The sequence below is a fragment of the Sceloporus occidentalis genome, unplaced genomic scaffold, assembly GCF_023333645.1.
Source record: "Sceloporus occidentalis isolate IW3139 unplaced genomic scaffold, rSceOcc1.0.p SCAF_2, whole genome shotgun sequence".
Taxonomy (NCBI): Eukaryota; Metazoa; Chordata; class Lepidosauria; order Squamata; family Phrynosomatidae; genus Sceloporus; species Sceloporus occidentalis.
Genome location: NW_028316982.1, coordinates 8,402,545 through 8,427,313, shown reverse-complemented (window position 1 = coordinate 8,427,313; position 24,769 = coordinate 8,402,545). Strand labels below are relative to the sequence as shown.

Here is a 24,769-nt window from a genome sequence, read left to right as displayed (position 1 = left end):
CCTTCCAGGACACAACACAAGATCATGTAAAGATTATTGCCATCTCTCCTATTGTTCAGACTCAGTTGGCACAGTACAGTGAGTATTAAGCATACAATTCATTCCTTTTCCATTGAAAAGCAGTGAATTAAAATAGTGATGATGATAGATGAAAGTTGAATAACAACATTTACTTGTGCACCCCCATGCTCCCCTCAGCTAATGAGTGGCCATTTAGGTTGGGGTGAAGCTGCACCTGGGTGCCATCCAACTTCTGTTATGCAGACTTGGAAGAAAGGCTGTCCAAGGTGGTAACTGGATACCTCTTTGCACAATGTCTGAAATAGTACTTATGCTAGTGTAAACCCCCCTCCATTACTCCTTCATAGGATACCAAGAGGATTCTGGGCAGAAAGCGACACTTGGCCCTTAGCAACAGCACTTGGGAGGAGTCAACTAACCCAGCACTTACATCCAGTCATCATCTGGCACTTGCCAGCTGTTGCCAAACACATTTTGGTCATATTCCAGGTTTCCATCTGGCTTTTGAAAATCATCCAGCTGGCTGCCAGAGTAGGTGCCACACAGTCCGCACAGTTGCCCCTTGTGCCTCTCATCCACCTGGAGAAGTAGCTCCTGGTCACCATCAAATTTGGCCAAAAGGCCAAAGGAGCTCTTGAGGACCACATAAGGAGGCCTTTCTTCCACTCTGATGTCCAAGGGCAGATCTACAGGAATTTCCACTTTTGTTCCATTCACCTGAAGCAAAATAAAGAAACCAATTCATCAGTCAATAAGGAGAATCAATACCAGTTTTTAAGGTCTGGTTTCTGGAAAATATCAAAAATGACTTTTTCTGGGATTTGCACTAAACACTGGGATGAATGTCCTGGTGATAAGAACTGTTGGTCAGCAGGATAAACTACCTGAGGTGAACCAGGTGGCTCTTATGGTCCCTTCCAGTTTTGTGGTTCCAGATGGAACTGCTTTCAGGTGCCCTGTCGTCCTCATTGCAAGTGACAAGAAAGAAATTCCAATTAAACTTTGGGAAGATCTTTCTCATCATAAGAGTGTTCTGAGAGTGGAATGGACTCCCTCAGAGGATGGTGGACTTTCCATCTTTGGAGGTCTTAACACAAAGGTTAGATGTCCATCTCTTGGGATCTCTTTCGTTGTGTTTTCCTGCATGGCAGGGAGTTGGGGTGGAAGGCCCTTGAGGTACTCTTCAGTGCTGGGATCCCATGGTTCCAGGAGGAGTCCTGTTGTCCTCATTGCAGGTGTGTTTACAAGAAAAGAGAGTCCATCTAAACTTTAGGAAGATCTTCCTGATGGTTAGAGGTGTTGGACAGTGTAATAAAGTATTTTGGAATAGGGTAGATTCTCCTTTGTGAGAAGTTTTTTTAAAATACAAGTTGAATGGTCACTTGAGCAGTAGATTCCTGCATGGCAGCAGGTTGTACTACGGATCTTTGCAGTCCCTTTTAATTCTGTAGAATTTTATTAAATGTGTATAGGCTTAAATTCTCTAATGTCACAATGGGGGCTATGCTGAATCAGTGGGGTTTGCCTATGGGTTGACTCACCATTCCACAATTGAATCAATGGGTCTAGTCTGGTTGGGACTAAGCAGTTTCATCAGCCTATCCTCTTTTACCTTCTATCACTTTTGCTGGATGTTCACAGTAAAGACCCAGTTTTTCCTACTGCCTCTGATATACCAGCTAGATCTTAAGGGTAATATTAATGTTGTGTCCATTTGGTGACATTTTAAGCTAGGTTGCCAGAAATTGTCAGTTGTGGACTGAGTGCTCTACTAGCTGAATATTAGGAGAACAAAGTATGCAACATGTGTTGTGTATTTCCCATGCAAACATATACAAACATACACATGAGACGCAGCCCAAATCCCTCACAGTTGCATGTGGAGTGTCATACTCACATAAACCTCTTTGTTCTTCCTCAGGGCAATGTGCAGGTTTGGGAATGAAACAACCACTGAGTTGAGGGCTGTCCAAGTCTTGCTGCCTCGGTGTTCATTCCGAGTCATCACAGAGAACTGCTCGGAGGAGTTTGTGCAAACCTTGACCGCTGTGTAATTGCAGCTCCCCTGGAAATGGTACAGTCTCCCATCAAAGGTGATGTAGTGTGGGTCCCCATAAATGTGGCAGGTGGCCTTTTCTGACATGTGGCATCCTAGGGCCCCCTCCTGCACCTTGCAGATCTGACCCTCTGGGCATGTCTCTGAGCTACAAATGAGGCTTCCATTTTCTGCACAGCGGCAGTGGCCAACACAGTCCGGTTGCCAGAAAGTTTCTCCTTTCTGTGGGAGAGGAGCAAAGAAGAGCCATTAGATCCATGTACATTGGCCATTGCAAGTTGCAGCAGGCTCTAGGATAACCCAAACCATTCCAGACTTGGCCTAGAAACCAACCTCAAAATATCTTTCTCCAACGAGGCAGCCACAGTCTGCCATCAGTACGCAACGCCCCCCACTGAGAACAAAGCCTTTGTTGCACTCACAGCCCTCCACGCAGGGCTTGCTGCAGTTCCCTGAGGGCCATGGACTGGAGCAGGTGGCTGGACAGGAGCTGGTGCAAGGGTTGTAATGGCTGTTGGAGGGGCACGAGAGAGCTGCAACATAAAGTACAGATAGTCAGTGTCTCTGAGACTGCACTGGCTGGGTTCTTCTAATAAACGTAAAGAATGCTCATACATTTACTCTTCCTCAGCAAAAAGTCTCACAGCGGTTGGCCATTCCTTGATAGAGGATGACCAACCCCTGCAGGATTTTTCATAATTTAAGACTTTTTTTTGAAAAAAAAAAATTGCACAAAGCTTGTGTTTTTGTGCAAACAGTGAATTTTGTGATGCTGCTAATGCCTCCCCTCCTCCTGTTTATACCCTGCCATCCTCTTGCAGCTAGGGCCCAATTTCCAGCCCTCTTTCCAAATTGGAGGCTCTATGCAAAAACAAAAACAAAAAATGAGGTAATGATTTTTTCAAGTAAAACCCGGAGGTGTGAGATAAGAAAACTTTGACAAAATGTGTAAGAACTCTTGTAACCTCCTCCAGCTAGGAGAAAACCTTTGAAGTTATTTATCCCAGCATGGTAAAATGAAATAAGTGAAGACTCTGCATCCCTGGAGCTGCTTTGGGCACACTACACAGCTGTCCTAGGTTAGATTGGCCAAATGTCAGAGGTTGACCATGCAAAGCATGACATTCACCCAAGGGCCTCTCCCTAAGTGACCATTCTTGTTCTCTGTGCACTCTCAGCAATTCAAGGTGGATAGCAATTCATGGGCCCATCTATCACAGCACCTCTTCCCTTTCTGTGGGTCAGGAAACATGAGGAGATCTTGTCTTTAAAATGAAAAAAAAATAATAATAATAAAATGAAATGACCTGAATTGGAAGTTTGGCCTGATTTGCCTACTTAAGAGGAAAAGGTTCCTGTCCCAAAACTGGCCAGAAGATTTTTTGGTTATATACCTGTTCTCCATGTTAATGGATACCATGATTTTCCAAACACACAACATGGTGTTCAGCCATTGGAAAGGATCTATGGTTCACCTCTGCAAAACAATTGCACCTCCTCCCCTTTGAGAGTAATTCTGGGCTTCAACTCACGGCAGAAGGTGGCATTTCTCCAGCTGGGGAAATCCACGCCAGCTCTTTGGCAGGTGTCTGCATACGCCTCCAGAGCACTGCAGAGGAGTTGCTGGTTCCCACCCAATGCACACAGGTCAAAGACACAGCTCTCAAAGAAGCTCCCAGGGTTGATCACAGACAAACAGGCTGCAAAAGGCCCCTGGCTGCTAGTTAGGATTCCACAGAAGGCCCCTGAGCTGTAGAGATCTTCTTCTTCTGGAGGGCAGTGAGAGACATTTGGATTTGGAGCACCGCAAGAGGGGCGGTCATATTCTGCATTTGGAACCTGCCAGCTATTTCCCAGTTCAGTGGAACTCCTGGCTTGCTCTCTGTTGGGCATCATGTGGTCATCCTGCCTGCGGTCATTAAAGTTTCCACACATGCCACAGGTCTGGTTGAAATAGCTGGTGGGCACCCGGATTTCTACTGAGTGGTCGGTGTCATAGGAGACAGACAGATGAAAATCTGTCTCCAGCCTCACATATCTCCCATTCCTTTCCACACTGATGGAACCATTCAGTCTGTGCACAGGCAGAGTCATCCATATTTTATTGACCTATAGAAAACAGGAAGAAGAAGAGAGCTCAGGCACTGGGACGTCTGGGGTGGTGACATTATTATTATTATTATTAACCTTTATTTATAAAGCGCTGTAAATTTACACAGAAATTTTAAAACTCAAAAAGAAAAATCCCAAAGAATGTATGTGCATCACTGAAGATGTGGGATGGATGTGGTAATTTGCTACCTTGTTGTTGTTGTGTACCTTCAAGAAGGTACTGTATATACTCGACTATAAGTCAACCTCATGTATAAATCAAGGGCAAATTTTGGGGCCAAAATGATAGATTTTGATATGACCTGTGGATAAATTGAGAGTAAAACTTAGTGGCATGTAACAAAGGATCATAGAATCATAGAATCATAGAGTTGGAAGAGACCACAAGGGCCATCCATTCCAACTCCCTGCCATGCAGGAAATCACAGTCAAAACATCCCAGACAGATGGTCATCCAGTCTCTGCTTAAAGACCTCCAAGGAGGGAGACTCCACCACTCTCTGAGGGAGTGTGTTCCACTGATGTAAAGAATGAAGCAGAGGAAAACAATTCCAAACTCCAGCAGGCATAACTGTTTGTGCTCATACTAAAGGCTGGATGGATGAGAGAACAGAGCAGGGGCAGTGCTTCCAGGACAAATTATACTCTTGTCTTTCACCAGGGGATGATTCTTTTTTTTAAAAGGAGAGTTAAAGTATAGTACTTACATTGACCCATGGATAAGTCGACTCAGGTTTTTGGGGGGTCAGTTCCCCCCCCCCCCCTAAATTTCTAGACTAATACATGAGTGCATATGTAATCCAAAGCAAACCTATCACAGATGTTTTCTTGGAAAGATTTGTTCAGAGCGGTTTTACTTTTGTTTTCTTCTGAAGGTGAGAGAATGTGACTTGCCCAAGATCACTTCAGTAGGTTTCCATGGCCAAATGGGGATTCAAACCTTGCTCTCAAGATTTGTAGTCCAATATTCAAACCACTACACAACAATACCTTCGTCACTGTGAAATCATTAGAGAGGAGAAGGTAACAGCAGCCTAGAGAAAGAAGTATTACTTGAAATTTCACTGTCAAGTGAGGAACATGATGGGGAAGAGTTTGGGGTACTTCCTTTGATTATCTGAGATGAATTAAGCATGGAAAAATATGTGCAATCATTCATACCACTAACCAGAACCTCTTGGGGAGAGATGACCAATGCTTACCAGCACGTGGCTTGGGTGGCCCTTGACTATTTCGACCTGCTGCCCGTCAACCTCCACCAGGACCCTCTGGACATAGGAGACGGATGGGTTCCCACCACGGTGCTCATTCTTTGCTTCAATGTTGAAGAAAGGCAGTCCTGTAGTGTTGGCACATAGCCTGGCCAGGGTGTAGGTACAGTTTCCCATGAAGTGGTGGGTGACTTTGTCAAAGGTGTTGTAATGGGGGTCATTGTGGACTCGGCAGACCCCATAGGTGTGAGGGTAGCAGCCTGGCACCCCATTTTGAACTCCGCAGAAATAGTCATTTGGGCAGTGTGCACTGGGGCACTCTAGCCGCCCTCCTCGCCTGGGGCACACACATTTGGAAGAGCAGGTATCGTCCGTCCAGAACTCAGTGCCCACAGGGTAGTGCTTGCCCTTCTCCCAGCATCCACACTGATGGCTGGGCACACAGGTGCCACTGTGCAGGAGGAACCCACTGTCACAGACACAGGCCTCTGTACATGGAAGGCTGCAGGTGCCAGGAGCTGTCGGATCCACACAGGTACCAGGACAGGCATTGGCACATGGCTCGTAGTGGCTGTTGGGTGTGCAGGAGATGGCTGCAGAAAGCATGAGGGGGCTATATAAGTGATGACCAAAGTTCCCCATTGCCCCCTTCTTATGGATCTCTCAGACACTACATTCTTTGGTGTTACATGCAAAATGAAACCCTATCAGCTACATCCCATTATATCAAAGTGTTTCTGCAGTTCTGATAGAAGCTCTTTTTTCCACCTAGCCCGCTAGTGTCACATGCTCTGGCTGACAGCTAGTCTACAGTAATTCAAGGAGATGTCTAGGACATTTGTATACAATAAATGTTGAGCACTGAGCCTCAACCTTAGACAGGCATGCTTTCCTGAGGAATCTAAGCTCACACCACCACGTTCCTGAAAATACCAGTGTGAAGGAAAAGGAAAGGGAAATTTTTGTTGTTAAGGAAACCTTGTCACACTTTGAATCGTATCCCTGGAATTCACTGACAGGGAGCCCTTATCTCAGGTGAACAATCGCATGAAAGCCAAACCATCCCTATGATGTTTTGGCTCATCCCACCTGCATAGATGTTTCTTTGTCCAACCCCCCCCCCCCCCCTCCCAGTTTGCACAGCCAGTCCCCAAACTCACGGCAGAAGGTGGCATTCCTCCAGAGTTCGACATGAATGCCGTGGGACTTGCAGGCATCTGCATAAGATTGCAGGTTCCTGCAAAGGGATCCAGGATCCTGGGGCAGAGCACACTGATCATAAACACAGCTAGTGAAATGTCCTGTTGGGTCCAAAGTGCCATGGCAATGCCTGAATGGCCCCGTGGCATCTGTAATGAGTCCACAGAAACGGCTGCTCTGAGCTGCTTCCATCACAGATTCTGAGCAGACAGGATCGGGCCCTGAAGAACAACTGAAAAGCAAAAGCAACACTTTTATTTGGTACATGGCAGCATTTGGGGGTGGGATCATAGCTCTATCATGCAAGTGACCTACTTGGTGAGGTTGGAGACCTGCCAGCTGTTCCCCAGGCTGGTGGAATCTGGCTCTTGTTCTCCACGGGGATTGAGGAAATCATCGGCGGGGTTGTCATTGTAGTTGCCACACAAGCCGCACACTTTGCCCTTGTAGGCGCTTGGGAGAGTCACTTCCACTTGATGGTCTCCATCAAACTTGACTCTCAACCCAAAGTCTGTTGAAACCACTGTGTAGAAGCCACTGGGCCAGATGTACACACCGGGTGTCGGTGTGGAGGGGACATCGGCTTCCTTTCCATTGACCTAGAGAGAGATTCAGGCATGGACATTGGAGGCTGAGGATGATGGAGAGGGAAATATTACTGTAGAACCCCTCCCGAGAAGACACATCAGCAGGAGGGATACTATTTGGATGCACTCAAGGCACATTGGTCACCCTTCCACATCCGCCATATACCTTCACAGTTCCCTCCTTCTCCAGTGTGACTCGGATGCCGTGGACATCAACATCCACGCTTCTAACATAGGACACCTGGGTGTTGCCCCATCTGTGTTCGTTTGTCGCTTCCACATTGAAATAGGGCAGGAGGGAGATGTTGGAGTCACACAGCTGGGAGAGGGTGTAGGTGCAGTTGCCCATGAAGTGGTGGGTTTGCTTGTCGAAGGTGTAGTAATGGGGGTCGCCTGACACCACACAGGACTCTGCAAGGAAAAGAAGAGGGTCAAAATGAGACAGCTTTGAAAGGAAGAATCAACAATGAGCATCACTGCACATCCCTTCATCCATGGAATGGTGCTATTTGCCACAACTAGGGAACATGTGAGAGACTCTGGTGAGAATTCTGTTGGTGGCATTTGCCATTCAGTCAGCTTCCATTTACAGCCATCCTAGAAATGGGAAAATTTCAGGAACCCCCATTATCAATATATTTGGATGTTGTACATCTTGGAAACTGAAAGCGATGGCTTCTTTGAAGGTGTCAATTCCCCTGTAGTGTGGTCTTGTTCTTTGCTGTCTGCCTTTCCCAACTTTCCCCAGCATTATGATCTTTTCTAATAAGTCAGGTCATCTCATTATATGTCCAAATTACAACAGCCTCAGGTTAGTCCTAAGTGACATAACAAAGTTGCATGTGATTGTGACAACTGATAGTTGTTGTCATGGTCCAGAATTTAAGTGTTTTCAAATTGCATCTTATGCCCAGGATAGTTTATAATATGTGCTGCTACTGCTGATTTTCTGGCTGATCCAGTCTGCAGTGTCTCTCATGCTTCTTGATTCATGTTTGAATACTGGTCCCTATGTAGACTTGTCCACAGCTGCATGGTATGCAATAAACTCCTGTTGCCTTGAGAGGGTCTCTCCTGTCCTTCGCTGAGCACAGCATTTGCTGGATTTGGAAGTGTAAATGAAAACCACCCAGCCTCAGGGGTTTTTCCCAGCAGACTTTGGCCCCATACAGACAGTCCAAAATAAAGCTGCTTCGGGTCACTTTGGAGGTATGCTGTTTAAATGATGCATGTGTCCTAAGAGTCCAGTAGTCACACCAAAGCCATGCTCCAGTCCTATGGATGGGAGCGTGGCTTTGGTGTGGCTTCTGGACTCTTAGGACACATGCATCATTTAAACTGCATACCTCCAAAGTGACCCAAAGCAGCTTTATTTTGGCCTGTCTGTATGGGCCCAATGGATCACTAATTAAATAGACACCTTGAGGCCTTGCCATTCAACAACAGACCAACATAGAGATTAACATGTAAATCACTTCCTCTCAACCAAGGGTCACACAGTACACACACACACACACACACACACACACACACACACACACACCACTCACTCCATGCCAACTTTCTTTGAAGATACCAGAAACAGATGCTGGTGAAACATCAGGAATAAACTCTTCCAGAACACAGCCACATAGTCCAAAAAAGCGCACAAGATACTACAGGTGCCAGCCGTGAAAGCCTTTGAATTGAAACAGCTAAATACTGTTTGGCTGCCCCTTGCCACTAAATAACTATTGTTGAGGGTGGTGGTAGGAGACAACTGGGTTTTGTGGATGCAAAGAGGGTGAGTGAATGTTCCAGTGTCCAGGACTTGTATGTTTGGTTGTGATGATTTGGATGGAAAACAGTATTTCCTTACCTAGGGCAATATTTACTGTTTCTAAGGTGGCTTTTCCTGAGAACAGCTGTCAAAGGAGATTATCCTGAAATCTTGTCTTTCACTGACTGCCAGCTTCTCGTTATTGTTCTATATTTTCCCCCACTTCTTGACAATTTTGTAATTCAACTTGACTTCTGCAATGCATTTTGTGTGCATCTTTAGCCTAGTGCCTTTGATAATTAAATGGGTATTGTCTACTGTCCAATTTGCAATCAAACTTGGGTTTATTTATTTTTTGCCATTCCTAATAAAGTTAATATTCCATCAATGCTATACATTTTGTGTAATACAGTTCATTAACTGGTTAGGCTACTTATAATATCATATTGTTTATTTGCAGTTGTGCCATTTTCAAATATGTTTCGTTTCTTTTTCTTGCACTGAGAGATCTGACAGCTATTCCCCAGGCTTATGAGGTTACAGACCTTGTGGTTGCCAGCTATTCACCTGGGCCAGAAATATGGGCCAGGAGAATAGCTGGCAACAAGAGGCTGAACCACCAGGAGTCATGAGGACATGCCCTCAGCAGTCCTCATGATTCCTGGAGCCCCAAGGAACTAGTCTTGACCAAGGAGTCTTGGAAGGGAGCCTAGTGATCAGCCAGAAGGTTCACTGGAGGCAACAGGCAGAACAGCCTTCTCTTCATGAAGCCTATCTCTAAGGGTTAAGAAACATCAGACTGCTCAGGAATAGGAGACCCCTCAAGAGCAGAAGATTTAGTCCAAATGCTTGTGGATGCTTTTGTGAAAGGCTCAGAGATACACGATATCACTATGGAGCTAGGGCTGGAATAGATCATACCATGGTCCCTTCTTTGATTTTATGTAATCTTCTTTGTATGCACCAGCAAGGTGTGTGGTAACTATAATAAGCCAAGCAAATAACAGGATTATTTTTTTAAAAATTGCAAACATAACCTTTGGTCTTTAAAGCGTACTAATAATTATAACATAAGGAGGCCACAATCCATATTAATGCATGCTCCTCAGATTCACATTTGCAGCTATGACACATGAAATGCTGTAAGATTACAACTCATTTCCATCTTCTGAACTGATGTATATCTGGAGAAGCATGCAGCTTCTGCAATATTTAAACTTTGGTTGAAGTCCAAATGCTTGTGAATGTTTTTTTAAGGTTTTTTTGTGGAATGGCTCAGCTATTTAAATGTTTACCCTGGTCCATTCACAAGACTGGAACAATGCTGTTTCTATTTCCATGAAACCCAGCTGTCTGCTGAATTTGGACTGCTATTCATGCCTAACTTGCAGACTTCTTGGACTTATGGACCATGTTCTAAACTGGACAGCTTCTCCGAGTTTTATCCCACTGTGTATTTAGGTCTACAGGGCACTCCAAGGCATGCTGTAACCTTCAGGATGCAGCAAAATCCTGTTGGAATTCTCCTATCTCCTTTGGCACCTTGAGCTGAGGAGAGACACCCCAAACAGGGAAGCATCCACTTGCCATGTCCTGGGTGTTAAATTTCTCCAACTCCAAGGAAAATAGCCTCTACTACTTCTCTCTCGGCCTATGAGGCATTCCCAGGGGTCCACAGCAGTGTCTGTCCCATTCCTTCAGAGCATATGACAAGAATAAAAGAAGGAAGATTTTTTCCCTCTCCCTAAAACTACTGGAGATCCCATGAGCTCACCAAGCTGAACCTATTCCTCTCCCTACAACTAGCAACACCTGAGACCAATTAAAATTTATTAAAACAAGTAAAAGCTTAGGCAATGGATGCAGGAAAAGTGTCAGGCTTGGAAACACAGACACATTGGAAAGACTGCCGTTTTAGGACACTCACCTAAAGTTGGTGGGACTGGGCGGGTTGTGGTGGTGGTCAGGGTGGTGCCCACAGTGGTGGTGGGGATTGGGTATCCTACAATGAAAAATTACACTTTATTAGTTCATTTAAATCTTCTATAGTATACCATATTACTCTGGGGATTCAGAGGATAAACCAATAGAAAATAGCCACTATCACATGAAGGACAGGATTCGGTATCATCCCCATAAGGCCTGAATCTACATCCATGCAGTTACATGTTGTTGCACTACATTGCCTTGTTCTGAATAATGATACTGTGCAACCACTGGTTGTGTCCCTGCCAATGTGGATCTGCTTATTATCCCCCTTTGCAATGGGAATAATGCACAAAGGCTGTTTTTGCATTCCTAGGGAATTAAGAGTGACATGGAAGGCACCGCTGAAGAGCTCTGCACCATCCAAGAATGCAGAATGGCCTATGCAGTTCTTTATTAACCATTCTATTGGGAATTGTTTTTTAATGGTATTTTAGGATGGGAGGGAGATAGGGGAACTAGGATCTAATATGCCCTGTTATGCTTTTATCTATTGATATTCATGTTTGATTTTATTGTTCTTGTTTGCTGTTACCCACCTTGATCCAATACAGGGAGAGGCGGGATACAAATTATTATTATTATTATTATTATTATTATTATTATTATTATTACCTAAAAAGTATAAATGCAGATGGAAGGGAGCCTATACATGAACATGATACCAATGTGTTTCCTGCAGTACTTAAATAAAAAGCAGTGTTTTCCCATGTATTCCAGATACATATGTGTGATATGTTTTGGATGTCTATTTCATGTGCCATCAACATTTAGACTTTGGTTCAAGGCTAGTCTTATGAGCCAGGCACCCTTAAATGCATGCAAGGGAGTCCAAAGAGATAAAAGTACCATTCAGCGTAGGAGGCCTCCCGTCTGGATTATACTGGGAGGGCTAAGTACTCCACTCTCCAGACCCACTCCCATCCTCCATCCGCATTCAAAAAGATTTCACGAAAGGAGCTGAAAGGAAGCTTGAGCCTGTTCCCACACTATCTACAGCAATGATTCCCAGACTCTGGACCTCCAGGTGTTTTAGACTTCAGCTCCCAGAAACATCAGCTGTCTTACCCAATAGTCTAGGGACCTTTCCACACAGGGCACAGAAGTAGGGTCAGTTCGCATTGGTCGATGCGTATTCACATTATATTGCATTGGTGTTCCACACCTGTGAGCTCAGAATACGTATTGACCAATGTGATATAACGTGAATACGCTTTGGCCAATGCGTATTCATGGCGGGGTTCCGAACTGAAGGGAGCTGGCTCCTCCGTTTTGCGAGTCTGCAAAAATAGTGGATTCACGGGATCCGTATTGATGGCCAGTGCGAAACCTCTGCTGCTTTGGCTGGTGTGTACATCCAATCCGCTGGTTCTCCTGAAGACCATCGGGTTACAAATTTCCCATGATGCTGTGCTGGAATTTCCCCCATCTCCTTCCGTTGGCCCTTTCCCCTTTCAGGACAACCGCTGGGGCTGGGGAGCAATTTTTCCACTGACCGACGAGATAAAGCGGAAACCTTTTGTGTCGGGGGGGGGGGGGAAGGTATATGTATATGTGTGTATATATGTATATGTATGTGTATGTGTATATACACACACACACACACACACACACACAAAGATGTGTGTGTAAGCATATACATGCAGCATTGCACTTTCGGCTGCTCCACACTTTGTGTGTGTGTGTGTGTGTGTGTATATGTGAGTATATATGTATATGTATGTATGTGTATATATATATGCACACACGCACAAAGATGTGTGTGTAAGCATATACATGCAGCATTACACTTTCGGCTGCTCCACAGTTTGTTTGTGTGTGTGTGTGTGTGTGTGTGTGTGTGTATGTATGTATATGTATATGTATGTACACACACACACACACACACACGGAGTTGTCTGTGTACACATATAAATACGGCTTCACACTTTTGGCAGTACCACTATGTGTATATGTGTGTATCTCTCTCTCTCTCTCTCTCTCTCTCTCTCTCTCTCTCTCTCTCTCTCTCTGTGTGTGTGTGTGTGTGTGTGTATATATATATATATATATATAAACACTCATACAGACAAATGTGTGTGTACACATAAAAAAAGGCATCTCACTTTTGGCTTTACCACTATGTGTATATATACATATAAGTATGTATGTATATATATAAATATGTATGTATGTATTTATGTGTGTGCATACACACACACACACACACACACACACACACACACAGATGGTGCATACCCCTTTCGTAAGTTGCTAAAGGCAGCAATTCTCGCGATATTACGCGCTAAACATTGACCTCATTCTTCACCCCGGAAGTTAAAAATGTTGCCCCCGTTCAGAGCCCCACAGAGCATGCGCAAGGCTGCCGATGCGAATCGGCCAATACACATTGTATTGGGCTGGTGTGGTAATCCAATCTGCACTTGCCTCACTTTGCCTGAATACGCATTGGCCGATTTGCAAAACCTCGATTTGGAAGGCCGCCCAGGTGTGAATGAACGATGCAATATGACGCGAATACGCATCGACCAATGCGAACTGACCCTACTTCTGTGCCCTGTGTGGAAAGGTCCTATCTAGGATTCTGGGAGCCAGTTCAAAACACCTGGGGAGCCAGTTTGGGAATCACTGATCTACAGGAAGCATCTTTGAAATCTCTGAAGAATCTCAGCTACAGAGCTTTACCTGGGCAGTATCCCTCTGTCACAGAAATGTCATCCACAGCCACATCACTGCGGAAGTCTTCTCCCCGCACACCTTCCAGGATTATCTATAAAAAGTTAACATTTCCAGTCAGTCCTGCAACTGGACAAGACTCTGCATTACTGACAAGGTCTGCAATAGACCATCTCCATTACCTGCAGCCTTTCCATTTGAGTGAAGGTGACTTCTGCTTTATTCCACCGATTGCCCTTGTTCCCAGTTTGAGACCAGACCAGCTGAGGGGCTCCACCGCCAGAGACCACATAAACATGTAGAGCCATTGTGCGGGCCACGCCGTACATGTGATACCAAAAGCGGAAGCAACTGGGCCCATGGGAGGTGCAGGTGGGGCTGACCAGGTGTGCCACATCTGCTGGGTTGGCATCATTGCTTTCCAGATAGATGAAGTAGCCCTCTGAAAAGGAGAACCAACTGGCATCACAAGGGAACTTGCAGAACTTGGGAAACAGCTGGTCAGACTGGAAGGAGCTTGATTTTCTAACTGAGCAGAAAAGAATGGCATATTCTCTTGGCAGAGATCCATTTATCCTAGCCTAATTCCTTACCTCCTGTAGTATGGTCATATGAGGGTCCTGTAGTTGTTGAGGACGTTGGCCCCTTGTGTCGTGTCCAGTCAAAGCTGTCAGCATCTGACTGTGTCCAGGAGCAGAAGTTCACATCGAAGGAGCAGGAGAAGTCGCATGAAGTGGAGGGACCTGACAAAGGAACAGAAAAGATTTGATGTGAACCTTAGCAGGACCATGGAGCTTCTAACTTCAGTAGTGCAAAGATATCTTATCTGCAGATTTCCAGAAAATGAATGGCCAGTACTGGTCCCTCTTGCACCTCTTCTTCAGGTCTTGGATGAGGTGCACTCAGTTAAATTCTGTAGAGCCTCTTCGGAAGAAGCATTTTCTTCATGGTTCTCCAGCTTTTTCTTTCTTCTAGCATAGACCATCCCTTCCCCTTTCCAACAGACTTTATAGCCCAACCAAGCTATCCAGGATGGATGAAGCAAATGCTCCAACTGTCTAGTATGAGCCACCCAGGGAAGAGTTTTCCATGCTCATAAAAACCACTTCTATTTCCCAAAGGCTTCAGAAGGTTCCCTGTCCAGTAGGACAGGTGGCTCAAACTGGCAAAACTGGGGCTTTCTCTGCTCCCCCCCTTGTACCCATTGCCTCCCATCCCCATCTGCTCGAGCTGTGGAGCATGGAACCACATACCTGGCAGAGAGGCTGGAGTGGTTGTCTCAGTCTGGATTGTAGTGGTAAGAGCTAGGAGGATCAAGAAATGTAGATTTAGTAGGCCTAAACTTACTTAATTACTAATAGGACTATTGATCAAGGGGTGCATTTTGAGATTATTAACCGGTTGCCTTTTTCTTTATTAATTAATCATGCAATTTGTCCACTATCAAAACCTTTTATATTTATACTTATATTCATTTAATTTATATCTCATCTTTCTCCTGGTGTGGGACCAGGGTGGCATACAACATCTTAAAAACATGATACAGTCAGCCTCTGTATCCATGGATTCTGCATCTACAGATGCAACCATCCACAGTTTAAAAACATCTTTCTTTTTTTTAAAAAAATCCCAGTCATAAACCTTGATTTTGTCACTTTATATAAGGGACAACCTTTTCCTAAACCATTGTATATAATGTGACTTGAGCATCCCTAGATTTTGGTATTTGCAGGGTGATGGTGGTCCTGGAACCAAACCCCAGTGGATACCAAGGGCCAACTGTATAATTTAAAAACTCTTAACATAAAGGTTAAAAAACAATTAAAAGTAACTAATTTAAAACCCAAGTTAAAACAGTATTAAAAGGTAATTAAAACATAATGGAATAATGCAACTGCTGCAATATTTAAACTCTGCACTGTTAACATTGACTTCATGTTGATGTTGTGGTGGAAATATTCCTTGTTGAAATAAAAAAACTATAGAAAGATGGAGTCACCTTTGTCAGCCAGAGAGATGGTTTTTGAAATAAAGGCTTGGAGTTTAGAGAAACTAGAGCAAAGGAATAAGGAGTGCATCTTGACCTGGATGGAAGCTGGCACCAGTAAAAAGACATAACATAAACTACTGAGATAAGGACATTCAGAAGCAAGGTTAGGAGGAAAGCCACTGAATTCCTACAGGAGGGGGTAAGGAGTGATGATGCAGTTTTAATGTATGAATGTATTTCTGTTCTGATTGTAAGAATTCTGTATGTTTAAATTGTAATTAGCCAATCAGGTGTATTGAAGAAGCTTCTTTGTCTTGAATAATATAAAAAGAGCCATTTTGTCTTGTTCGGGGTCTCAGCTTTTGGAACTTGAATTCCACTGAGTTCATTGTTTTCCTTTGTCGACAATTGGAAATAAACGTATGGATTTTCAATTACTAGGTCCTCTTGCCAATTCTATTGTTCTGCAAATCCTAGAAATTTAAGTTTCCTGAAATTTCTGTTACAATGTTACACACATAATTTCAGTCAGGAAACCAAACAGAACTTATAAAATAAAGGAAGCAAAACTGTAGCAGCAGTAAGTAGAAATGAAACATTTTCACTAGTTTATGACTATTGTCATTCAAGGTAAAAATCAGAGACCTAGCCATGTTAGCCTGGAATATAAGTATGCAAAGGGATCTTGTAACACCTTTGATACTGAGCGGAAGAAAACATATCATAAACTTTAGTAGATTTGGTCTGCTTCCTCAGATGCATGGAGTGAATGGGTGCCCAGGAAGAGCTTTTATAATCAGTCTGTGTGAATAGCCATTGAAATACAGTTGGCCCTCTGTTTTTTTGGGGGGGATCCGTCCCACACTCCCCCCAAAAAATGGAGGCTCACACATATTCAAGCCTCATAGGTTTGAATGGAGTGCACCCCTGTGTGCACGACCCATGTGCACGCATCATTGCAAATAGTGCAGGCCGCCCCTCTGTGGATATTCGAGGTCGCGGATCTCAGATCCGAGAGTTAGGAGGGGCGACTGCACAAAACTTATGGATATGGTATGCAAAGGGCTCTTATAGCACCTTTGAGGCTAAGTAAGCAGAATTTGTGGCATAAGCTTGCATAGGCTTGAGAGATTATCGCACCCAGAAATCCCACCGGGATAGAGTTGGGATTGAAAAATCAAACACGAGTGTTATTGCATGCAGCTATGGCCAGCCAAGTGCAACTCATATACAGCAAGCTCCCATTTTTGAAAAGCTGCTGGATAAGCACGGTTGGGGTCTGGGTTGCCTGGCTGTCTGCATGCGATAACACCTGTGTTTGACTTTTCAATCCCACGTATATCCCGGTGGGATTTCAGGGTGTGATAATCTCCTAGGTCTACTTCCTCAGATACATAAAGTGAACTGGTGCCCAGGAAGGACCTTTATAACCAGACTAGGGCGGGTTACAGACCGCCCATTTGGGGCGGGCTGTACCCGCCCGTTTCCCCGGTGTATCAGGGCCTCAGGTGCCAGAACGGCAGCCGCTGAGGCCCCGATCCGCCGCTTTTCAGGCTGCGGGGAAGCGGCAAAACGCCGCTTCCCCGCAGCCTGAAAAGGGGTGTCCTTGGGGCTTCAAGCCCCAAGGACACCCCGCGGCGGCGGGGAGGAGGAGAAAGGGGCCGCTTGGCCCCTTTCTCCCTTGCTTCGCTGGGAGCTCCTTCCTGGTCTGCGCTAAAGGCACACTAGGCACCTTGGTGCGGAGCGAGGACGTCATGTCCGCGCCACCCCGTATAGAGGCGGCGCGGCCGTGACGTCCTCATGGCGGCAGCCATCTGGAACGGCGGCCATCATTTTTTATGCCTGGAAGCACCGCACCTCCCTAACCCTAGTACGCGCTCTGCGCGTACTTTAATGGCAGTGTATAACCCACCTATATGAATAGCCATAGGCCTGTTACAGACTGCTAAAATAAAGCTGTTTCGGGTCTCTTTGGAGGTATGCTGTTTAAATGATGCATGGGTCCTACGAGTCCGGAGGTCGCGCCAAAGCCACACTCCATTCCTAAGCACTGGAGTGCAGCTTTGGTGCAGCTTCCAGATTCTTAGGATGCATGCATCATTTAAACAGCATACCGTCAAAGAGACCCGAAGCAGCTTTATTTTGGCAGTCTGTAACAGGCCATAGAAATGCAAAACCTGTGGTGGTGAGGTGGCAAGTTCAGTTTTAACTATGGTTATTGAGGGACAAAGGCAGGAGGGAAGATTTTGCGTAAGGCCAGGGTGGGTGGATGATCCCATGAATGATGGAGAGAGTTTTAGAAAGTGGCATGTGAAGGCTAGAAACCAGACGTTGTGATAAAGTTAAGATATTGAGGGTAGTGTAAGACCATCAGGAGAGTCAGAAAATGTAACCCGAGCAGAACTGTCAAATATGTGTGCGTGTGTGTATTTTGAAAGAATTAACCAAGCTTTTTCTTGCACAAGAACACTGGCCAGCTTGACCCTCCACTGACCATTTGAGCTACCTTTCAGGTGCCAATGGCCCACAATGTACTTGCCCATTGAATCCAGACATGTCTCTTCTGATGGGTAGTAGCTCTCCAGAACCTTAGGCTGAAGTCTTTCCTGTCTCTTGTCACCTTATATCCTTTTAACTGTATGGAGATGTTGAGGGCTGAACCTTAGCTATGGGATGATGATGGCTGAGACTGAAGTACTCAGGCAAGAAAGATGCTGATCCCTAGCCCACTTCACTGTACCAGTTGCTCTGGCTGATAGATCCACCTACCTGCTGTATGGATTGATGCTGTTGTCTCAGTTGGAACTGTGGTGGCAGACACTGGAAGGAAAGAAATCAGTCAAATCTCTATTATATCATTTCATTTATGACACACCTTTGATCCAGCAAGCTTATCCTCCTGACTTTGGCTGCATCCACATTGCAGAAATAATTTGCTTTGACCCCATTTTAACTGCCATGGCGAATGCTATGGAATTCTGGTGCTACAACAAACTACCATGCCCAGAAGTCCCTAGCACTGAGCCAAGGCAGTTAAAGTGGGGTCAAATCGGATTATTTCTGCAGTGTGGATGCAGCCAAAGTTGGGAGGATAAGCTTGTTGGATCAAAAGTTAGTCTGACATCAATACCAGGAAAGATTCTGGAGCAGATAATTAAACAGAGAGTCTGTGAACATCTAGAAGGTAATTCCATAATCACAAAAAGTCAACATGGGTTTCAGAGAAAGAAGTCATGCCAGACAAACCTGATCTCTTTCTTTGATAAAATTACCAGCATGTTAGATGAAGGGAATGCTGTGGATATAGTATATCTTGATTTCAGTAAGACCTTTGACAAGGTTTCCCATGACATTCTTGCAAACAAGATAGTAGAATGTGGACTAGACAAGGCAACTGTTACATGGATTTGTAAGTGGTTGACCAGCCAAACCCAAAGGGTGCTCAACAATGGCTCCTTTTCATCCTGGAGGGAAGTGACCAGTGGAGTCCCACAGGGCTCTGTCCTGGGCCCAGTGCTATTCAACATCTTTATCAATGACTTGGAGGACAAAATTGGGGGCATACTTATCAAATTTGCAGATGACACCAAATTAGGAGGAATAGCTAATACCCCAGAGGACAGGATCAAAATTCAAAATGACCTGAATAGACTAGAAAGCTGGACCAAAGCTAACAAAATGAAATTCAACACAGAGAAATGTAAGGAACTGCACTTAGGGAGGAAAAATGAAATGCACAGATATAGGATGGGGGACACCTGGCTGAATGAAACTACATGTGAAAAGGATTTGGGAGTCCAAGTGGACCACAAGTTGAACATGAGTGAACAGTGTGATGCGGCAGCTAAAAAGGCCAATGCAATTTTAGGCTGCATCAATAAAAGTATAGTGTCTAGATCAAGAGAAGTAATAGTGCCACTGTATTCTGCTTTGGTCAGGCCCCACCTGGAATATTGTGTCCAGTTCTGGGCACCACAATTTAAAAAGCATGTGGAGAAACTGGAGCGTGTCCAAAGGAAGGCGACTAAAATGGTGAAAGGTCTGGAAACAATGCCCTATGAGGAACGACTCAGGGAGCTGGGGATGTTTAGCCTGGAGTAAAGAAGATTACGAGGTGATATGATAGCCCTATTTAAATATTTGAAAGGGTGTCATATTGAGGAGGGAGCAGGCTTGTTTTCTGCTGCTCCAGAGACTAGGACACGGAACAATGGATGCAAGCTGGAGGAAAAGCAATTCCACCTCAACATTAGGAGGAACTTCCTGACAGTAAGGGCTGTTCGACAGTGGAACAAACTCCCTTGGAGTGTAATGGAGTTTCCTTCCTTAGAGGTCTTCAAACAGAGGCTGGATGGCCATCTGTTGGGGATGCTTTGATTGTGATTTCCTGCATGGCAGGGGGTTGGACTGGATGGCCCTTGCAGTCTCTTTCAACTCTACGATTCTATGATTCTATGAAATCAGATTATTTCTGCAAACAAACAAACAAACAAGGTTCATTTATATACTGCTTCATACTGCCTAAGCAGTGTCTAAGTGGTTTACAACTGTAAGCTAATTTGCCCCCAACAATCTGGGTACTCATTTTAGCGATGTTGGAAGGATGCAAGCCCAAGTCAAGCTTGAGCCCTTTTGCTGGTCTTGAACTTGCAGCAGGGATGCAGTCTGTGTCGTCCCAGCAACAAACCTGAGAGGCAAGTCAGCTGGAGAAAGAGCAACTGGTGCCCAAGGTAATACAGAGACTTCCATGGATCTAGAATTTGTCACAGCATGTGAACCAGGAGATGCCAACCATCGGGTGTATTTTGAGCTGGTTGTCTCTTGGGCAAAGAAGAGAGGCCTAGCTAAAGAACAGCACCATGTTCCTACCCACATGCTCTCCACCACCTTCCTCTTCCCCTTTCCCAGGGGAAGTCAGAAAAATAAAAAACCCAAGTTAGAACCACCTTTCCCATCACTCCTTCCCAGAGAAGAAAGGAACTAGTGGGCCCAAACAGACAGGCCAAAATAAAGCTGCTTTGGGTCACTTTGGAGGTATGCTGTTTAAATGATGTATGTGTCCTAAGAGGCTGGAAGCTGCACCAAAGCCACGCTCCAGTCCTAAGGACTGGAGTGCAGCTTTGGAGCAGCTTCTGGCCTCTTAAGATGCGTGTGTCATATAAACAGCATACATCCAAAGTGACCCGAAGCAGCTTTATTTTGGCCTGTCTGTTTGGGCCCTGTGCATACCAGATAGTCAAAAGCACTCTGAGGCTTAACAGAGAATTTAAGAAAGTCTTGTTAGTAGCAAGAAGGATTACATCAAGTTTCTGGTTTTTTTATCTGGGAGTAGTGCCATACCTAGTATATTTAACACCTGGTGCAGATTATTTTAAATAATCCACTCCTCTCTTCAATAGTCTTTTCCTGGCAGAGCTGCTGGCTGGGTGAGAAAGGGAGGCAACTCCTTTTACTTAGGCCCCATTCCCACTGGGCTATAAATCAAATCAAGAATCGGATTATAGGAACATTGTTCCCATTTGAACTTGCATTCAATCCGTGTTTAAGGAAACTCGTTCCCATTTGAATCCACGTTCGATCTAACTTTGATCGATTTCTTTAGCTAAAACCCGAATCAGCGGTGGATAAGCTGGGTAATCCTGACACCGCTTTTCCAGAGGGTTTTTTTGCAGGTGCTGTGATGGATCCGGGGCAAACTAATGGGAATGACAAGAGTGTCCAAATCGGGGGAGGAGCAATGTTCAAGGGGCTGTCATGGGGGTGTCACCAGCTTTGTTCTCTTTCCTGGCATTCCTGGTGCCATTTTCCCCTGTTTGCGTAGCCTTTCCCCGGTGGTGTGTAAAACTTTTTTTTAAAGAAGAAAGTTAAGCTGGTTTTTTGGAGAGGGAGGGAAAAAGAAAGGAAAGAGGAGAAGGGATATGGAGAAAGGGAGGTTGGCAAAAACTTTTTGTGAGCGGAAAGGAAAAAGAGAGAGAGAGAAAAAACCCTAAAATCTGAAGGTGGCTCCTGCATCCAAACTTGTTTCCTTTTCTGTGCCAGAAAAGGGGTAGCTGGCTTTTGCATACTGGGGTGGTTTGAAGAAGAAGGGGGGGGGTAAGAAGAAGACAGGGGGATTACACGTCACTTTGACGTCTAATCGCCTAAATGCTTGATTGACAGCTTTAAAAAAACCCAGTTCCAGACAGGCAATGGGAACGGGGAACAAAAAAACCCACATCAAAATACAACGGAGAAATATCAATGGGAAGGAGAACATGGGTTAAGAAAAACTGAGTCCGCTTGCTCCTTTTGTAATGGGAATGATGGACCTGATTCAAATACGACTTGGAAACTTGATCCGATCCAGACTCGCAGTGATTTACGTTGCTTTATATGCCCAGTGGGAATGGGGCCCTGGAAGTCTCTGATTCAGACCCAGTCACACCAGTACATTAGGTGTCACACACACACACCCCCCCGGTGTCATCCAGTACGGTCATGGAAAATCCTTCCTGCAATCACACAGGAAGGAGGTGACAAGGAATGGAAAAGGATGGAACATCCCCTGTCTGATCATCCCCTCCACCTCAACATTAGGAAGAACCTCCTAGTAGTAAGAGCTGTTTGATAGTGGAAGATCCTGCTGCCGGGGGGGGAGGGTCTGGATGTTTTTAAACAGAGGCTGGATGGCCATCTGTCACAGGGAGGGCTTTGATGGTGTCTTCCTGCATGGCAGGAGGGGGTTGGGTGGCCCGCTGGGAGTCTTTTCCAGCTCTATGAGTATATGATTCTATGTTGACAATGAGCTTTATCACACTAGGAGGCAAACAGGATTTAACAGGAAAAGAGATTCCACCTCAAGATTAGGAAGAACTTCCTGACAGTAAGAGCTTTCAACAGTGGAACACTGGAGTGTGGTGGACTCTAATTCTTTGCTTTGATTGTGATTTCTTGCATGGTAGGGGTTGGACTGGAGTGTCCTTCGAACTCTATGAGTATATGATTCTCTCCAGGCTAAACATACCCAGTTCCTGAATTGGAATGATCCTTGCTATGATGATGGAGCTCTGTCACTGTAGATATGCTCGATGATGCTATCACAAAAAAACCTCCTTTTGTAACCTGGGCCCAACCTGATCAAACGGCTTCTGAGTCACTTGAAATCAAGGTGCTGAGGAATGATGTCTACAGCATTCTCTTCATCATGGGGTATGTTGACAACAGGCAGCTGGAGAATCCGCAGCCTTGAGGTCCTGCTGGTTCCAAGGAACCGTGCAACTGGGAAAGCCCTGCAGCAAATGTCATTACCCAGTGCCACCATTCTCCAGTGCCTTGCTTCCGTCGGGATGCAGATAGGTAGGAAAGATATGTCTTTCATAATCCATAACTGTAAATGTGAAACCTCAGCAGTTACAGCATTGCTAGTCCATACTATAACCACATAAATGCTTCTCTAGGAAGTCTCTCTTTTTTTTTGTTGGTGTGGTCTTATAGAGGTATTGTTACTGTTTTTTTGATTTGTAGGTGTTGATATTTGTTAATATGGATGTATTATGTATATTGAGTATGTATGTTGATATATGTTATACTGTATGGTTTTTTTCCTTTTATATTTATACTTAATAAAGAGTATTATAAAAAAAATAACTGCTGAACAGGATGCCAAGCAAGGTTTTCAAAGACAAGGGCTGCATCTGCACTGCAGAAATAATACAATTTGACACCACTTTAATTACCATGGCTCAGTGCTATGGAATTCTGGGATTTGTATTTTTGTGAGATATTTCCTTTTCTCTGTCAGAGAACACTGGTGCCACAACAAACTTCAAATTCCAGGATTCCATAGCATTGAGCCATGCCAGTTAAAGTGGTGTCAAACTGCATTATTTCTGCAGTGCAGATGCACCCAGAACGAATACTGAATCATTTGTGGTGCACACTGGGCTTGGATTGTGTTTTCCTGCATGACGGGGATGGACTGGATGGCCCTTGTGGTCTCTTCCAACTCTATGATTCTGTGAATAATAATAATAATAATAATAATAATAATAATAATAATAAATTGGTTCTGATTCTGAAGCATTTTCTGCAACAGCTCAGCTTATTCTGGGGTAATGAGTCAATCAAGTGATTCAAATTCATCGCTCCACTCAAAATACTTCCGCCTTTCCTTGTGGGGCAAAATCCAGCCAATGTTGCTGATTGCAGCTGATTGTGGTTTAAGTGATAAATCACTATAACCTTGACTCTTGGACTAGTTTATTCAGGAGCAAGGCATTTTTGTAATTACTGGGAGGAGTGGTGGTGAGAGACAATGACATAGAGATGTTATTTCAGATGAGGGGGGATTTGGGGGAAACACCATCTCCTCACAGCTGTCTCTCAATTCCCTGGACCTTGTTTTTCAATCTCACAGTTACAAAGGGGGGTTTCCCAGCTGTGACAGATGACATGCTCTCTGTTCTTAGTCCAGCTCCTGGTTATGCACATTTAAGTCCCCCATGACGTCAGTTGGATTTGTGATGAAAGGTGCAACATCACAGTCCAGGAATTCAGAAATTCTGAAATCAGCATTCTTCAGAGCCAGAAAATTCTTGGTTCCCAAATGAGAATGAGGTGGTAAGAAGTAGCCATCAAATATCTGAAGGCCTGCCTTCATGAGGAAGATGAAGCAAGATGGCTTTCTACTGTTTTAGAGAGTAAGAGCTGAACTAGTGGATTCTGACAACAAAGGAGATTCTGGCTCAGAAGAGATTTTTTGATAGTAAAAGTTAACTGACATTGGAAGAGATGGCCCCAGAATGAAGTGCACTCTCCTTCTTTGGAGGTTTCCAACAGAGGATGAGGGGGACTTTGGTGGGAGATTCTGAGAAAGGTTGGGTATTTGCATTTTCACAAATAGTGTTCTTTCCTACAGCAAACTTCCCCCTTGGGAGGTGAGACAATTGCAAAGCCTGATTATTTTTCAAAGACAAAACCTAGCATGACAAATCCTCAGAATAGGCAGTTGTCTGTCCTCTCTCTTTCTCTCTCCCTCTAACAGTAACTATTACTGATTTTTTTATATTAAAGGCACTACAAGACTTCACTCCAGTCTTAGCTCTGGCAACTCTAAAGGTTAGTAAAATATGCTGTAAATAGGCGCAAGGAAAGAATTCTAAGAGAATTCTCATTCTGGTTGTTACTGCAAAG

At 44.6% G+C, this 24,769-nt stretch overlaps 1 protein-coding gene across 1 annotated transcript in view; it reads right to left on the bottom strand.

Moving 5' to 3' along the window:
- The window catches only part of LOC149317939 (IgGFc-binding protein-like), an 86,250-nt gene extending 68,896 nt beyond the window's left edge, over window positions 1-17,354 (bottom strand). The window contains exons 1-14 of the mRNA XM_089513260.1: window positions 17,324-17,354; window positions 14,862-14,912; window positions 14,202-14,351; window positions 13,791-14,050; window positions 13,618-13,702; window positions 10,874-10,948; window positions 7,354-7,598; window positions 6,916-7,199; window positions 6,561-6,637; window positions 5,392-5,993; window positions 3,610-4,186; window positions 2,411-2,610; window positions 1,919-2,299; window positions 452-738 (exon numbers count right to left, since the gene is read on the bottom strand). Coding sequence (XP_089369386.1) covers window positions 452-738; window positions 1,919-2,299; window positions 2,411-2,610; window positions 3,610-4,186; window positions 5,392-5,993; window positions 6,561-6,637; window positions 6,916-7,199; window positions 7,354-7,598; window positions 10,874-10,948; window positions 13,618-13,702; window positions 13,791-14,050; window positions 14,202-14,351; window positions 14,862-14,912; window positions 17,324-17,354 — 3,305 coding nt within the window. The remainder of the gene's footprint in view (window positions 1-451; window positions 739-1,918; window positions 2,300-2,410; window positions 2,611-3,609; window positions 4,187-5,391; window positions 5,994-6,560; window positions 6,638-6,915; window positions 7,200-7,353; window positions 7,599-10,873; window positions 10,949-13,617; window positions 13,703-13,790; window positions 14,051-14,201; window positions 14,352-14,861; window positions 14,913-17,323) is intronic.
- Between the last annotated feature and the right edge of the window lie 7,415 nt (window positions 17,355-24,769).